General features: G+C 40.2%; 1 protein-coding gene across 1 annotated transcript; it reads left to right on the forward strand.

The window, feature by feature from the left end:
• Positions 1-381: 381 nt before the first annotated feature.
• On the forward strand, positions 382-6,121 carry MSTN (myostatin). The gene is made up of 3 exons (XM_031604466.2): positions 382-763; positions 2,847-3,220; positions 5,474-6,121. The coding sequence occupies exons 1-3, from the start codon at positions 391-393 to the stop codon at positions 5,852-5,854; spliced, it is 1,128 nt and encodes a 375-aa protein (XP_031460326.1). The 5' UTR covers positions 382-390; the 3' UTR covers positions 5,855-6,121.
• The last annotated feature ends 11,323 nt before the right edge of the window (positions 6,122-17,444 follow it).

Genomic DNA, 17,444 nt, shown 5'->3' on the forward strand with positions numbered 1-17,444 from the left:
GATAGTGCTGTCTTCCAGCACTGCTGCCCATAGTACTTGGAAACATATCCTTTCAGTATGAGAAGACGTATCCTCTATGAAGCCACCAGATAAATCAGTTCACCCTTGGCTGTAACTAAATGCTGTCTAGTGACTTGTGATCGACAGGGCTTTAACCTCTGACAGCTAGATTCATTGTTGGGACAACAACCAATCGTCGGTTTTGACGACATGAGCCTAATCAAAGTTGGAGTATAAAAGCCCCCTTGGCATATATAAGGCACACCAGTGTGGCAAGCCGTCTCTCAGATTGCATTTGCTTTCACGGATCTGTTTAGAACTGAAAGAAAAAGGGAAAGAGGGAGAGGGGAAAAAAAAAAAAAGGAAAAAAGCTGCAGTGACTGTAAGATCATGCAAAAGCTAGCAGTCTATGTTTATATTTACCTGTTCATGCAGATTTCAGTTGATCCAGTGGCTCTTGATGGCAGTAGTCAGCCCACAGAGAACGCTGAAAAAGACGGACTGTGCAATGCTTGTACGTGGAGACAGAATACTAAATCCTCCAGAATAGAAGCCATAAAAATTCAAATCCTCAGCAAACTGCGCCTGGAACAAGCACCTAACATTAGCAGGGACGTTATTAAACAACTTTTACCCAAAGCTCCTCCACTGCAGGAACTGATTGATCAGTATGACGTCCAGAGAGACGACAGTAGCGATGGCTCTTTGGAAGACGATGACTATCATGCCACAACCGAAACGATTATCACAATGCCTACGGAGTGTAAGTAATAACCCTGCTGCTTTCGTCTCGCACCGCTCCTCTGAGAGTTGTCTCCGTGCTGTAGAGCCACACAACTCCTTCTCAGGCTCTCCCAACAGGCTGCTGGCTGGAGTCTGCCGGAGGGAGGGAGGAGAGTGTATTTCTAAAGAATTTGAGTCAGGTTCAAATGACCGTATTGCGAGCCTTTGTTTTACTGTTCATTTTTTTGGCTCCTTGTAATGTGTGTGCCCTGTAGCACACTTAGGATTTGCCTAAGCGTGTTTAGAAAGCAAAAGGACATCTGCAGTTGGCTCTGTTACGTGCAGCATTCAGGATGTTCCCTATTGCAGATAGAAAGTGCAAGTGCAGCTAATAAGATAACTATATTTTCTGCATGACATTCCACCTGCTACTGTGTTTAAAAGCAATAGAAGTGAGTAGAAATACAGATTAGAGTAGGAGACCTACCTAACTACAGCATGTTACAGCAAGTGTAAGCATAGAGTTAAATTCTTGCTTCTTTGCTGATCCCACAGGCTAGCACCACCCACCTCTGAGTTAGAACTGTATATTTAAAGCAAATCTATGTGTAACAGATTTAAATGTTAAAATGTCCACGTTATAGCTATCAGCTCCAGTAGTCGTGCCAAGGAAGAATGAAAGCATTCACTGAATGAGCAGATTCTAAGTTATCTTCTGAGTGCTAAACATCTGCTACGGCTCCTATCAAGTATCTTTTGCACAACTAATACTATAGTATCTTATGTTCTTCATCAGCTGAAGTATTTGGCTATGGCAGCTGTTTTTTAAAATAACGCTTAAGAATATGATGTCAAAAAGGAAAAAATGTCAGGACATATAAGGCAGGTTAGCAGTCACAGATATCATTACGTATACTAGAATAATATCAGCTTCTATAGCCAGCTAAAATGGACAAAAAATTAACTTTATCTGAAGCTTTTTTTTTTTTTTAACTTTAATAAGATGCATACTTAACAGCAATACATTATTGCAGTCTTATTGCAAACTGTCAGCAGTTTTATTCTAGCCTACTATGTACAAAATTTGAAAACTATTTTAATTAAACCTCTATATAGCCACAATGATGGGGAAAAGTCATCATGCTTTTCTGCTCTATTTTCTTCTTTTTATAAAAAGTGTTTGAACTACTATAAATACGCTAAAGAGGCAGTTATCGTAAGTGATCTGATTTATGAGTGTCAAACATGTGTACCATTTAAGATGAGTATTATCTATTTTATCCTGGCGTGGAGATACGCTATCATGACTAGGTAGGACAGCTACATTATAGGCTACAGGAAAGAGGAATGAAGCATTGCACATGACTTTCCTTTAATAATGTTGAAATGAAAACAAATATTCAGATTAGCACTCTAAATTTTCTTTCCACTCAGGAAAGAAAATGAAGTGCTAAGGTAGTTTGCACATAGTTGCCCCTATTTGCAAATACACAGCACCCTATGGTTATTTAGTAACCTAGAAATTCCTAGAGGTGAAGAAACATTGAGTCAGCTCATGCTAAGTTGCTGTTGCTTTATGAAGGTCCTCAGATGAACAGCAGAAGTGGGCTTGCAGTAGTCACCATGAAGTTGCATTGGCTGTGCCCTGTCCTCTGACAAATTTTGTCTGGGAAAGAGACTTCTCTGCAGCTGCATGGGTCAGCCCACAGAGCTGGCATGATGGTCAGATCCTTGAGGACCACAGGAGTCCCTTAGCTTTTCTTCTCTTGCCTACCATTCCTGAATTTCTGCCTGTGCACATCACTCAACTCTGCATACCTATGAAGTGCAAGGGATCAGCTACAGTTACTTAGAAAACGGTTAGCCAAACATTCTTCTAGCCTGCTACAAAACAATCATCAATTCCTTGTCACAGTATGTTACTTATAGGTGACAGTATAACGATTATATTTGCTGTAGGATGTAAAGTGCAGAAACTGAATGATAGTGCATCCACTTTGTTACCAATACTGTTTATACAATATTGTAAGACATCCTACATGATCTGAAAAAAAATTGGGTTGATATATGCGTATTTCTTTTTGTTCCCTGTTCAGTAATTTGTTCTTTCCGTTCATTTATAGCTGATTTTCTTGTACAAATGGAGGGAAAACCAAAATGTTGCTTCTTTAAGTTTAGCTCTAAAATACAATATAACAAAGTAGTAAAGGCACAATTATGGATATACTTGAGGCAAGTCCAAAAACCTACAACGGTGTTTGTGCAGATCCTGAGACTCATTAAACCCATGAAAGACGGTACAAGATATACTGGAATTCGATCTTTGAAACTTGACATGAACCCAGGCACTGGTATCTGGCAGAGCATTGATGTGAAGACAGTGTTGCAAAATTGGCTCAAACAGCCTGAATCCAATTTAGGCATCGAAATAAAAGCTTTTGATGAGAATGGACGAGATCTTGCTGTAACATTCCCAGGACCAGGTGAAGATGGACTGGTAAGTTTATTTTTAAAAAATCTCATTTAAATATATATATATATTAATCATTGGAAAGTGATTGACTTGTCTTTTAAGGATAAAAATGGAAATACTGCTTAGGAAATGGAAGGTAAAGGTTCTATATACCCAATTCTTTCACTCTTTGCTCTCAATTAATGGCAAAATCACTTTGAAACTCCTGTGCCTCCATTTTGCTGTTTGAAAAATTAAGATGAATTGCATTACCTCAGGGACATGTTGTAAGGCACTGATTGGAAAATGCTTTGGTACTTATCAACGGATGATACTATTAAAGTTACACTATTTCCAAACTTGAGATAAAATACTGCTTAATGCAAAGATATTTTACATAAAGAACATAAAAGCAATTCAACTCTTTCTGTGATAAGAAATTTGCTGTAAATAGTGTGGGAAAGATTCATTCAACACAGAATTTCTCCCTATTCTGTATGCATGTGTTTTCCATTAATGACAATGAAAATTATCTATGTTTATGAATCTTAAATTGTGCATCTTTTAATAACTGACAGAATGAATAATTCCTCCTACTATAAACATTTGAGTACATAAATTCTGCTTGATACAATAAATGCATCATGATGAGAAAGCATAAAATAACTTGTGGTCTCTTCCTGCAAGATGAACATAATAAATCTAAAGCATACCAGTTTAACTACAGCATTTTCCTTGTTGCTTCCCCAAATTGCTAATCTTTTACAACCACAGCTGAACTTAGTGAAACAGCTGAAACAACCAAGAAATTTCTGCTTTTGAAGAAAGTACTAAGAGCATAATTTTGCTTTTACTGCTACACAATAGATCATTCTGTTTATGTAGCTATGAGATGTCATAGCAGTGAAAAGAATTAAGAGGATAAGCACATCTTAATTGTAGATCCATCACAGATCTGAGTCTTCCATAGGTGAAAGAGGCCACTGAGATATCAATAATGGCCATGCCATCTCCACCCATTCAAGTATCCAGCAAGGTGTTTTCATACATGTGGATAAGCCAAGGCTTTTCCAGAGCTATCATCATCTGTAAAAACAAACTGAATCAAGAGCAACACAAGGGTAGATGCTCTGCAGTCCACAGCAGAGGAAATGTATTTTCTCGTTCCTCCAGCTCCTCTCCAGCCTCTCTCTGTAGTGGGATGCCCCTCTCCATCACGCCTCTCTCCAAATTGGTCACTTTTGGAAGGAGCTTTTCCAGCAGCTGGACAATGTACTGCCCTAAAGGTGTGTGTCTTGAAAGGAACCAACCTGAGCAGCAGTTAGCTGATCTGTTATTTACTCCTGAGGCAACAGCAGTGCCAAAAAGGCATATTGCTGAAATTGACATGGGGAGGAAGAAACTTTGGGAACTTTTTCAGACTTATCATTACAAAGTTTGCTATTTATTTCTATTCTCAATTAAGGACTGTGCAAAGACACCTTCAGTAGGAAGCATGTGGCTCAGAGATCTGCCCAAAGTGCTCTCCTGGCCACAAGGCTCTCTCAACAATCAAAATATCATCTGTCCCTCCAAAGTCAGTGCAGCATATCCAGCCCTTTGAGTAAAAGCTGTGAAGTGGAAATAACCTGCACTAGCAGGTGAAACTTTTTTCTACCACCACTCCAATCACTCCAACAAACAGTAATTAGAGGGATTTCCTGTTCTCCTTGGTCTGGAGGAGAGGCCTTCCCTGATATCCAGAAAACTCAAATAGAATAACATTTGAATGGAGGAAATTTCAGACAGACTCACAAAAGGAATCCAGCACAGGTTGGATCCTGCCCTTTAGATGTGTGGGGTTTTTTTGTTTGTTTGTTTTGAGTTTTCTCCTTTTGGGAGTTCTTCTATAGAGAAGAAAGAAGGAAAAAGCTCTTATTGTAGTAGTAAGGAAAACAACAGCTAAAGTAGAAGCCCAAGATCCTCATGATTTCTGAAACTCTCTCTTAGCAGTTAATAAGAAACAATGATAATGGTGATTTCAGGAAGAGAGAGGCAGAAATTAACACTCTTTGTGGAGAAGCAGCAGGGAAATGCTGGTCTTCAGAATGAAGAAGAGAAATAATCCCTGAGCAGGGAACAAATGTAGCAGACTTGGATGAGGAAAAAGTTCTCAGAAGGGTAGAAGTTCAAAAACGTCTGCAAATGTTATTTGAGAATATTAATTTGATACGTTTGTGTCAGAAATATCTATCTGCATGTTCTTACTCAAATTACATACCTTGTTAATACTTCCGATTCCTTTTCCTCTTCTCTCAGAACCCATTTTTAGAGGTCAGAGTTACAGACACACCAAAACGGTCCCGCAGAGATTTTGGCCTTGACTGCGACGAGCACTCAACGGAATCTCGATGTTGTCGCTACCCATTGACAGTGGATTTTGAAGCTTTTGGATGGGACTGGATTATAGCACCTAAAAGATACAAAGCCAATTACTGCTCTGGAGAATGTGAATTTGTATTTCTACAGAAATACCCACACACTCACCTGGTACACCAAGCAAATCCAAGAGGCTCAGCAGGCCCTTGCTGCACACCCACCAAGATGTCCCCTATAAACATGCTGTATTTCAATGGAAAAGAACAAATAATATATGGAAAGATACCAGCCATGGTTGTAGATCGTTGCGGGTGCTCATGAGACCATCGTGAGATCCACCACTTCATGAATTGTGGAAGCCACCAAAAAAGCTATATCCCCTCATCCATCTTTTAAACTGTGAAATTACATACGCTAGGCGTTGCCAACATCCATATACTGTACAATCATACAGACCACATATAGCACAACACGAGCTGCAGAATGTGAACTAACAGACAATAGAATTACCTAAGGGCTGGCTTTGAAACAACGGACAAAGAAGCTACAATCAAAATCATCGGATTTAACAAATGAGTTTCTTACACTGTGAGGGAATCAATATTCAGTCATTCAAACACAAATTTATATGCAGTTTTCAACATATGCTGGTAATCAAAAGCAAGCTCCTTCTCATCTGAGGACACAAGGAGCAGGCTATTAAATCAACTTCTTCACAGCTTCACTTAATATTGTATTTACAGAAAAATATATACTGGTAACATATACACCACTACACAATACCACCAGAATCGTCCTTGAACACTTGAATATATAGTGCAGAGTTGTGATAAGATGAAATTCCACGTAAATGGACAAACCCTGAAGTTAGGGATGGTATATTGTATTTAGCGTGTTTCCATTCCTTTTTTTTCATTAGTATGTTAGTAATCAATGGCAATGGTGCTATGTAAGCAGGCTGAGTAAATAGAAAGATAGTTATCTAAGTGAAAGAATTTAGAGTAATAATGAATTTGCCCTATCCTCAGGTACACTATTCAACATTCGCAAGAAAATGTATTTTTTAAAGGAAGGTGGATACTTTTCTAAATGTAGTAAAACAAAAGGCAGCACAGAAGTCTAATGTTCAAACCATAATCCCATATTGTAATCTGCCTTTGCAACATTACCGTTTGCACTATGATAAGCCAATGCAAATAGTTGGTTGCTACAGATATTGTTAAAAAACCACTTTGATATAACTGACTTGTGTAATATGTATGCATCAATATTTTGTAAATAAATGTTTATTTTTTAATCACTGTTGGTATATGTTCATTACAGAAAAGAGTGATGTTAATCTGTACTTTAGTTTAATAAACAAAAGCCAGTATTCTCTTCATAACAATTTCCTGGTTTTTAACAGTAATATGAAGGAACAATGCAACAAAGTAAACCATATGTAGAGAATTAGACCACATTTTGTGTGGTTTCTTTTTCTATTGGTATGAGCCATCTGTGGAAAAATGGTGGCTGTTGACATGTTTACAAGGTTTCTTTAGGTTACTGTTTTTCTGGTCATTTTGATCCACACCCCGTTTTCCATACGTTGAACGTTATATCCATAAGTAATAACACCACAAAAGACTGCTGCTAAGTGCCTATTATTATATTGTAAATTTTGCAGCAAACTCTTATCTTCATTTGGGTAAACATAGTAAACAGAGTTCCGCCCAAATTCGATATTTTTCCCTTGTGATAAAACATTGTTGATTGAAATTAAAATGTTTTCATGTTAATATAATACATTTTTTGCTATATTTTAGAAATCACTTTTGAACTTTTCTTTGTACAAAGCCATTGTAGAATTGCAACAGTAATTGATTTTCCCCTCTGATGTATTTTTTGCATAGGTGATAAATATTTGTTAAAAGGCAAACAATCTTGGTACAAAGAAATCATACAACAATGACATTTTAAGTTTGAGTGATAAAGTTTGAAACTTAAAGAACGAGCAGATTTTCAAGCATTTCTTTTGATCTATGAAGAGTTCTGCTAAAGCTGTGCCCAAGCATCACACAGATGTTCACCTTCCCCTAATATAGTTCATCTCAGCAGACCTCTGGAGCCCTTATGTACACCATCAGTTTAGTTTCCCACAAGACACAGAGTAAAAACAGTCTCAAGCAAGCAGTCAGCCCACCAGCAGTGCGCAGGATGCGAGTCCTAAGGCACACCGAAAGCCTGCTATGCTGCTGAGAGCTTTCCATAGCACAGCACAGCCATTAGCTGAGCCTGTTCATATGGCAGCAGCTGCAGAGGTGGCAGCACGTTGGAGTCGATGGCAAAGAAGACATTGCCAGTCTGCACTGCAGTGCTGATACAGCACCTGCATGCTGACTTCTAGTCACAGTAGCTAAACCAAAGCTAATGCAAATGCAGTTACCTCACATAAGGACATCCTTGGCTGTGCCCTGCTGGTCCAGCCCCTGCCATCACTGCCCTCCTGCCTGCTCCTCAGCCTCAGCTCTTGCTGGAAACCATGCTCTTGGGGGAAATGCTTCCAATATGCTTAAATGGAGCTCACGGGGATCTTAACTGCTGGCAAAGGAGCCATCACCAGCAGGCACGTGTAAACTGCAGCTTTCCACAGAGGTACTAGTTTGCTAGCTATGGGCAGATTTCAACAGAACAGCTAAAGGTTAATCACATTCATAGTTTTAGGTGTATTTTCTTGTTCTAGGTTCATTCTTCTGTGGTAGTTGGCTGGTGGTTTTATTTTCCTTCCCCCCTTCCTTTTTTTTTTTTTTTTTTTTTTTAAAATCAGAGATTACTAAATTGTCTCATTCTTGGATGAGAGTTCTTTTGGCCAAATGCCTTAAAAAAAAAGAAGTTGGCCTGAGTTTTGGACAGTCCAATCCAGGCGGTTACATTTTGTTAAAGATACAGCAAGACAAAACACAGTGCTATAAAATGAAGTACCCAACAAACTCAATAGCCAAATGATCCCAAGTCCACTTAAATATTTAGTGAAAAAAAAATTAAAAGTTAGGAAATAGTAGATAGATAGAAGGCACTAACTAGAAACGTTATTTATATTACCTCTGTATTTCAGCAAAAATGTCACCAAGAACCTCAGTTTAATGATCCAAGCTAGCTGGCACATTAACTTCATCCCAAGAACAACACAGCAGCAACATCTCTGCACATTGCAGCTATCTGTGCACTGATGCAATAAGACACACAGCAAAGATGTGCTCACCAAACCACTCCTGCCACTGCAGCTGCCCCTGTGAGCGGTCTGCCCATAATGCTCCCTTGAAAAGTGTTTTGTATCAACGAAATTGGATGTTAACAAGCTCTGGAAACGTTAAAGTTCCAGTTCTGTCTCCTACTTAGCAAAGAAAAGCCCTGGCAAGATCCAAAGGCCAGTTTATTAATTTGTATAGGCATGAAGTACTGCTCTGCTCATGCTTTGCTGCTTATAAGTAATCACAAAAGAACTTACAGTGCCAGCATCTCCTGAAGCAAAATTGTGCAAAGAGCAATAGAAAAGGGCAGGCATACAGTTCATTCAGCATTAAGCAGCTATGAAGCAAAATTGCAGTGGATGTTCTACAGCCTATTGTTTGGTACACAAGAAGTATTGACAACGAGAAGCCTGGAAGCCATCTGTAGGTCGGGTGAAAAGATGGGCAATGAGCTTTGCAGCACTTTGGGTGTAAATCTGTCTGACACTTATCAGCCTTGGCTGCCAAAGCTCATTTTGAAGCTACAGGAGAGACTTCATTTTCTTCTGAAGTGGACATGATTCATCTTGTGTGTGTTTTCAAAACAGTACAGCTTCCAGGGAAAATAAACCAGTTCAGTGCCCATAAGTCAACCTGTAACACATCAGTTTGTAACCTAAAGGCCATCCCTTGCCACACTCTCTAAATCTAATTATGTATGCAAACAGCTCTCGCACAGAAATATCTTTCACTGTAAGTCAAAGACCAAACTTAATTTCCAACCTGTTGCTTTTCTATTATACGTATCATTCTGCACTGAGCCATTAGAAGCAAAGATAATCCCTTCAAGCTCTGAAAGGATTCAGCCAAGATGAATCCTAGCTGAGGAAAGGCAATGAGGGGTGAGCCGATTTGATCTGAGGGCTTTTCCTGCAGAAATATTTCACTTTTTTTTTTTTTTCCCTTGACCAGTTCTTCACCTGAGAGAAAACAAACGACAGTTCTAGCTGAGCAATGATACTACAGAGATTGCACTGCAAATTCTGATGCTACAGAGCACTCTGAAGTGACGCTCACCTTCGGACAGCACACACAGCAGCACACAGAGCACAGGCTCCCTTTGCACTGCAGCACGCGCACCTTTGAACAAGCAGCTTATCTCACTTTTGGCCAAGCGTTGAGCCTCTCTCCCGCCAGCACATTCGTCACCATTTTTCATGTCGTTATCCGTCAAGTTCGGCCCTGCTGACATATGAACCAGGCAAACCGAACACCTGGCTGTCACGCATTATAGCATCAGGTTGCAGCGCGGCGCCAGGTGGTCCCACGTCAGGCAGATGCCTGCGGGCTGAGGTCAGCTGCCTACTGTATGCCGCGGGCCGGCCGCACTGACACGTGGGCAGCGCAGCGAGGTGCTGGGGAAAAAGCCTTCTCCTTGGCTGTGCCTGGCACCTACCGTGGTAGGCAGGAGCTTCACCTCGTCCATCGGTTTCTGGCGTGTTGCTCACATGCCACTGCTGGAACAGCATCTGAAACGCCTTTCCTGCTTGGAGTGCTTTGGAAACATGATGCTTTAAACATTTCTCCAACTCAAATCCTATATATTATCTCCTTCTTATGAGTTTCTAGAGTCTTCCCACTTACGATGATTTATATAGGAACGTTTCGGAAGACAGCATTGATTTTTATTATGCTGCATTTATGCTGCTGCCTACAAATCAGCATGGCAAAACCTATTTACTGGCTTGTGGACACACCCTCTCAGAATCAGAGTATCAGTCTGTGGGTACCAGGCTTCACACCCAGCTTGTCAGTCACCAGAAAGGTGCAGAAGAACCCACAGCATTCCAGCAACCACCTCTGTATGGCCAGGGGCATCCACTAGCAAGGTCACACCAACCAACACTACCAGAACCTCCTCTTTTGTATGACAGCTTATTTCATTTTTCCCATACTTATCAAAACTGGAAATGCTATCAAAGCATCCTTGCAAATTTATCTTCTGATTTCTAAAAGGATCTTACCCCTCTGGTTCGTACCACTGCCTCAGCTTTCCTTGTCAACCTGATGTAGATCCAAGCTCTAGTTGACTCAATGATAATCTCTTTTGAGCTTATCATCACCTTAGGTTTCTTCATTTCTGTCAAAAACGTTATCTGCTAGCCACTTTTCATTATCTTTTTTTAAACTCCTTTGTTCATGAAAAAAAAAAAAATCAAAGTAAAATTTTCAAAAGCCAACCAAATTAAAGCAAAGACAAAACCTGAACATGTACAGAAAGTCCTGGGTTCCAGGGAAAGAAAAGTACCCCCAGAAGCCCTTATTTTTACTGCTTTATTCTCACAAAAAACAAACAAACAAACAACAACAAACTGAATGGATTCAATTTCTATCTTTCTTTAAAAACAGCTGTCTGAGGAATATAGAATTAAAAATAAAAAAGGAAGGTCTTTTACTGAAAAATGTACCTTAACTATCAGTGAAAAAGACCTGTATTAATGATTTTTCTTACATATTCTTTCATCATACGTAATCAGCAATAGGGAACAACTATTTTTCTTGGTTTTGTTTCAAAGCACAGATTTTAGGCAGCACAGTATTGGCCTGGTAGCAGATCCTAGGCAGACCTGTGCTCTCTTTGTGCCATCAGTGACAGTGGCTCTCCTGGCACCTTACCATTATGTGCATGTGTTAAGACTGCTGGCCTTTACAAAGATGCTGCCAAAATCTCTCACTGTTCATGAATTTCCATTCCTTTACATCTCCACTAAGTCTGTCACTTGTACAGGAAGCCATCTAATTAAATGTGTGCCAAATTGCCATTGCACATAATCATATAAACAGTCCTTTTTGTTTTTACAGAGGATCTCAAAGTAAATTAAGTCTACAGTATGTACAATGCAACCCTTTGTATCTGTTGTTTGGATTAGATACGACTAAACTTCAGATCTTCAGCTGAAAAACAACCAAAAATTGGTTCCACAAGTTTCTTTCGACTGTGATTCAGCAGGAGCTTAGTTAGAACCAAATGTGATTACTCGGTTTTGGCTATGCAGCCTTCATGAGGCTTTCCCAGATCCGCTCCCACGGACACTAATGCTGATTCAGAAGCCAATTGTTCCTTGGCAACGTTGCCATGGGTCTTGGTTAGCAACATCTTCTCCATGGGCTTGCAGCAAACATCAATGTGTCACATACCCGTATCTTTCTTACAACATAATTTTAAAGTCATAAAACCATAAAATCATTTGAGTTGAGAGGGACTCTTAAAGATCATTTAGTCCAATTCTCCCACAGTGAACAGGGACACCTACACCTAGATCAGGGTGCTCAGAGCTCCATCTAGCCTGACTTTGAATGTCTCCAAGGATGGGGCACTCAACCACCTCTCTGGGCTACGTATTCCAGCACTGCACCATCCTTACTGTAAAAAAACTTCTTCATTATCCAGTCTAAATCTTCCCTCTTTTAGTTTGAAACTATTTCCCCTCTGTCACCACAGAACCTACTAAAGAGTCAGTTCCCTTCCTTCTTATAGCCCCCGTTCAGATACTGAAAAGCCACTCTAGGATCTCCCCAGAGCCTTCTCTTGTCCGGGCTCAACAGCCCCCACTCTTTCAGCCTGTCCTTGTAGGGAAGGTGTTCCATCCCTCCAGTTGTTTGTGGGCTCTCCTCCAAACATGTCCTAATAGGTCCATGTTTCTCTTGTGCCCAGGACTCCACATGTGGGCATCGTACAGCAGATGAGGTCTCACCAGCAAGAGCAGAAGAGCAGGGTTACCCTCCCTTGTCCTGCCGGCCATGCTTCTTTTGACATAGCCCAGAATACAGTTGGCTTTCTGGGTTGCAAGAACAGATTACTGCCTGATGTCCAAGTTGCCATCCATCAGTACCCCCCAAGTCCTTTGTGGCAGAGCTGTGCTCCATCCTTACATCTCCCAGCTTGTACTGATAGCAGGGGCTGCCACAACCCAGCTGCAAGACCCTGCATTGAATTTGTTAACCCTCATGAGGTTCTCCAGGGCTCAATGCTTGAGCCTGGCTAGATCCCTCCCATCTTCATTATGATGGAGGAAAGAGTGGCATTCTGTGCCGCTTGAGAGGTCCTCTAACTGTATCCTCTGCTGTATTATCAATATAAATAGTTAAGTCTTCTTATAAGTAGAAATGCAACTACAGTCTAAATAGAAGTATCTGAGGTGAACACAATCTATTTTACAACAGCGATGATGGAACAGCAAGAATCTGGATGTATGCCTGCAAGTCAGCTGATCAGGACCAAGCCCTTGAGCTTCTCCCAGTAGAGCTGGTGAGGCTGAATCTGCTGGGCTGGCTCAGCTTCTCTCCACAAGCCTCACACTTCATTCTCTCTGCTCTTTCAGAAAGCAGTTGCATAACGCACATGTTAAAGGCTTAACAATGCGTTTAGTACTTCTGCAGCAAGGAAAGCAAGTCTTAAAGCAGAATCCGTTCCCAAATATGCCACTACATTCAGACAAGGAGCTGGGTCCCCATAGATATTTGACCTACCTATTTTGCTTGTATATCTAGAAGTACTCAAGTTTCATTTAACCAGTTCAAACAATTACATTTTTATGAGGCTTATGCAGAAAGAACAAGCCTCTTTTCTGATAGAGAGAAGCAGGAAGAGAAAGGACTGCTGTGAATTCCTCCTTTGCTATTACTGCAGTTCAGCAGCTGGCTGCACTGCTGCCTGCAGACAGGTGTGAGTTCCTGTGATGGCAGGGTTCGCTTTGTAGGGAAGCTGTGGCACCTACTTGACCAAGAGGCCACAAGCATCTTTGCCAGCAGGCTTGCAAACCAGTGAAGATTTTCACCAGATTATTCGGAAGGTGGAGAACATGGGAATAGGAGAAACACCCATAAGTGCAGGGCTGTTACAGCTCCTGAGCAAGTTGCAAGACCATATGGTCCATCTCAAGTGCCGGTACCAAAACATCATACACAATCCAAAAATATACAGGCAGATGAGGACTCTCCAAGCATTTGCAGAGCTATTCGGGTCAAAGAGATGCTTCCTCACACTGGAGACATCATAGTGACTGTCTGCTCAAAAAGTGAAGAAGCCTGCTTTTAAGAACTTGAGGAAGCGTCATGGCCACAAGTCTATGGGGGGACTTGAACCACTTCACACTTGCTAGAAACAGCGTAGCCAGGCACCAGTTATCCCAGGGATCTCTGGCCTGTGGCAGCAGGTGGACTCACAGTATAAAGCCAACTTGAAAGGCAAAGTTGCCCAAGAGGACTCACTGATTCCCACACTGCCCTGAACAGTCCTGCCTGATGGGCAGAAGGACAATTCCTACAAAGTACAAGTTGCTATTATCGGCGTGGACAGGAAAAAAAAGAAAACAAGTGCACCATTTAAGAAGTCAGCTCATTATTTTGACAGCTATTCCTTTGCTTCTTGTGGTTGCAACGCTTCTGGGCTGTTTTCTGCAACGAAGGCAGAATTGATGTCTGAAATCAATGAAGTGCTTTAAAACCTTTCCTCTTGGAGTATTGCTTTCTGTGTTTCACCTGTTCCAGATGTGCTAAACAAATAGAAATACACATTAAACTAGAAACTTAGCTAGGAACAGTTAAGCTCAAAGATAATAACAACTTCAATAATGGCCTCCTGTCTCTTTCTTAAGCCAAAGCATAAAGTTTCCATGTCCAGAGCAGCCTTCATCCATCCATGCAAATACGACAGGTTGATAACAGAAGGCCAAACCAGACAGTTGTCATTCATTGACAACATATTTCATGCTTTCCTGTACTGCCAACTTCCTGGAAAAAGAATCACCAAATTTTCATCCATGAAAGTTATGTACCTATTACAACAAAAACAAACAATAAAAGAAACCTCCACTTGCTTCCCCGTAAACTTGGGAAAAGATGGCAGAAGCCAAGGACTTGTGACACTAACTCACAAATGAGATTCAAGGACCTTGCATTGACACTATTTTTTATTACTGAAATTATGATAGAAATAACAATTTACTAGATCTACATGAAGCCTCATTCTACTGGCCATTGCAGCGTGCTGGCTCTTTCAGCTTTCAACTTCTTCTGTTCAAGAGAGTGACACACCTTACAGAATACACTTTACATAAGAACATAAGTTGTCAAATATCCCATAGGTAGAATCCAGAAAGTCAGGTGAAAAAAACCATAATGAATTCATGAGACAACTGACCTCTTTCACCTTAAATTATTTTTTCTACAAAATATGGCAAACCATATTTCAAGGTAATATATTCATGGCTTAGCACCACTGAAACTCTCCCAGATTTTCCAGTCTTCTCCTAGACTCCTATCTATTGAAATAAATACAGTTGATTGGTATTTTCCAAAAAGTTATTCCTAAAATCATATTTTTCAACCAAAAATTTGGCAACCTGGCAACATATAAAAACTAGACTCCAAAAAGAAAATTCAGAAGTAAATTTGAAACAGAATCATAGAATCACAAAATATCCCAAATTGGAAGGGACCCGCAAGAATAATCAAGTCTAACACTTGGTTCCACAAAGAACCACCCAAATTTCAAACCCTATGTCTGAGAATGTTGCCCAGTACTTCATGAACTCTAGTAGGGCTGGGGCTGTGTCCATTGCCCTGGGGAGATATTTTAGAGACTGACAGCTAACACATGGGTGCCAATCACAAACATCACTGAGTCCTGTAACTGCCTATGTCTCGTTACCCCCAGCACTAAATCACTCCAGCAGAAGTACAGCTTTATTTTTTTTGAATAAAAGCTTCCTTTGGTCCTTCAAACCTTTACCGTACGTTCTAAGTTCTGTATTTCTTTTCTTTTGGATGAGTACATTCTAAAGTTACAGGACAGTTCTGCTAAAGCACTGCGATTCAAAATCAAATAAGGAATGATATGTTGTTTAGAGCAGTGAGAAAATGATACAGCTCCATTCATCAGGTAGGAAGAGGAATATATTTTTTTCAGTCTTTCTTTCAGTTAATTTTTAAGCTTTCTCAACTATGATGGTTCATAGGTGGCTCAGGTCACAAAACTTCTGACGTATGCCACGCTCAGCGTTAGACAATGTAGTGTAATCTTTCTGGAAAAATTATTTTGAAACAATTGCACTGAAATGTTTGAAGTTTAATTATGTTATTTAATGAATAAGATTTTTTAATGCTCGACCTCTTGCAATAATGCTTGGCAAGCTTGATTAAAATGAAGAGTTACTGACACCACTACAAAAAAGTTACCAAGAGATACCTTCTTTTGTTTGACCATGGTCATATCCCGTCGAACAGTAAAACAACGAATAAAATCCATTGGGCTCAATGACAAAATCACGGGCTGGAATCTGAATTTCATGATCATTTTTTCTAAGGGAGGTGAAAGCCTTCAATCCCAGATTCCAGTTGTGCTAAAGTAATTGGATAATCTTTATTCTATATGTATGGAAAGAATGTAAGAGAATACTGCCGTTACAGCTGCTTGCTTTAGCACACTATGAAGATGACTACAAATAAGTGTAGTTCATCCCAGTAACTTAAGTTGAGAATATCAGGAAAGCTACACAGCCAAGTGGATGGAAAGACACAAATACTTATTTGGTCTGTTTTTCGGAAACCAGGCACCTAGATTTCTGGTTAGAGTTCACAGTATACCCACACAGTTTTCATTTAACTTTGGACCCATCTGTTAACAAAAATCAATTTTCATTCACTCTCACTGCCAGCAAGGCAGTGGAATTTGGCTGCTCATAGACAAGTCTCCAGTTGGCCTTTTTTAAATGCTTTTTTGGTATTTTCTGTATTAGGTATTAAAGGGAAGTCTGATTATGCATAAACTTGCAGGTGAAGAAGTGGCTTTGCAGGAGGCCTTGTGTTCAGTGTCACACCATAGCCTCCTCCCTGATTACGAGCTCAACCCAGGACTGATAATTCACATTAAATGATGCTTACAGAGCAAAGTTCTGTCAGGTTTACTCACGTGTTGTTCAATGCACTAGAACAACACTATTTGGAGACTATTGATTGAGTATCCCTTGAGGAACACAGACTTTTCTGAGTTGATGCATGCCCTCACAGAGCTTTTTCAAAAAAGGGGCAAAATAATGAACCTATGTTCCCTTTACCATCAACAGTGCTACACAAATGAAGATCTTAGTGACTGTGACACTGCAGGGACACAGTGTCTAACCTTACTGCCATTTCTGATGATACAGTGAATATGCTTCCTAGCATTTTCTCCTCCCTTGCAAAAGTTAAGTGCTCCTGAAATGAACGTACTTGGATATACAGAATAACATGTTTTATTTAACTATAATCCCAAAACGTTCCATCCTATTTGGCAGAAAATAAAATGAAGCAGCAGGAGAAGGGAGGGCTAAGAAAAACTACCGTGCACAAATTTTATCTTTCAGTGTCATGAAGCAGAACCAGCAAGATCCAAATATAAGCAAATGTCTTTATCTTTAGGATAGTACAGATAAGTAACAAAAATCATTCCTCCCATATTAAAGCATTATGCTTGCCCTTCAAAGTACTATTCAGAAGGTAAATCAGCTCCTAGAGCAGTAGTAATTGGCAATATCACATTAAACCTCTTTTTTCTCTCCTTCCTCCACACAATTATTTGTAGTTTCCTATAGCATACCTTTCTGTAGAGGCAACATAATGATGTGCAACAGAGATACTGACTGTTCAACTCAGGTCATGTG

The sequence above is a fragment of the Phasianus colchicus genome, chromosome 7 (genome assembly GCF_987193195.1).
Source record: "Phasianus colchicus chromosome 7, bPhaCol1.hap1.1, whole genome shotgun sequence".
NCBI classification, from domain to species: Eukaryota; Metazoa; Chordata; class Aves; order Galliformes; family Phasianidae; genus Phasianus; species Phasianus colchicus.

Coding starts and splice junctions, on each gene's coding strand:
- MSTN (XM_031604466.2), top strand. CDS start 391: ATGCAAAAGCTAGCAGTCTATGTTTATATTTACCTGTTCATGCAGATT. Junction 764..2,846: donor TATCACAATGCCTACGGAGT/GTAAGTAATAAC, acceptor GTTCATTTATAG/CTGATTTTCTTGTACAAATG. Junction 3,221..5,473: donor GACCAGGTGAAGATGGACTG/GTAAGTTTATTT, acceptor CTCTTCTCTCAG/AACCCATTTTTAGAGGTCAG.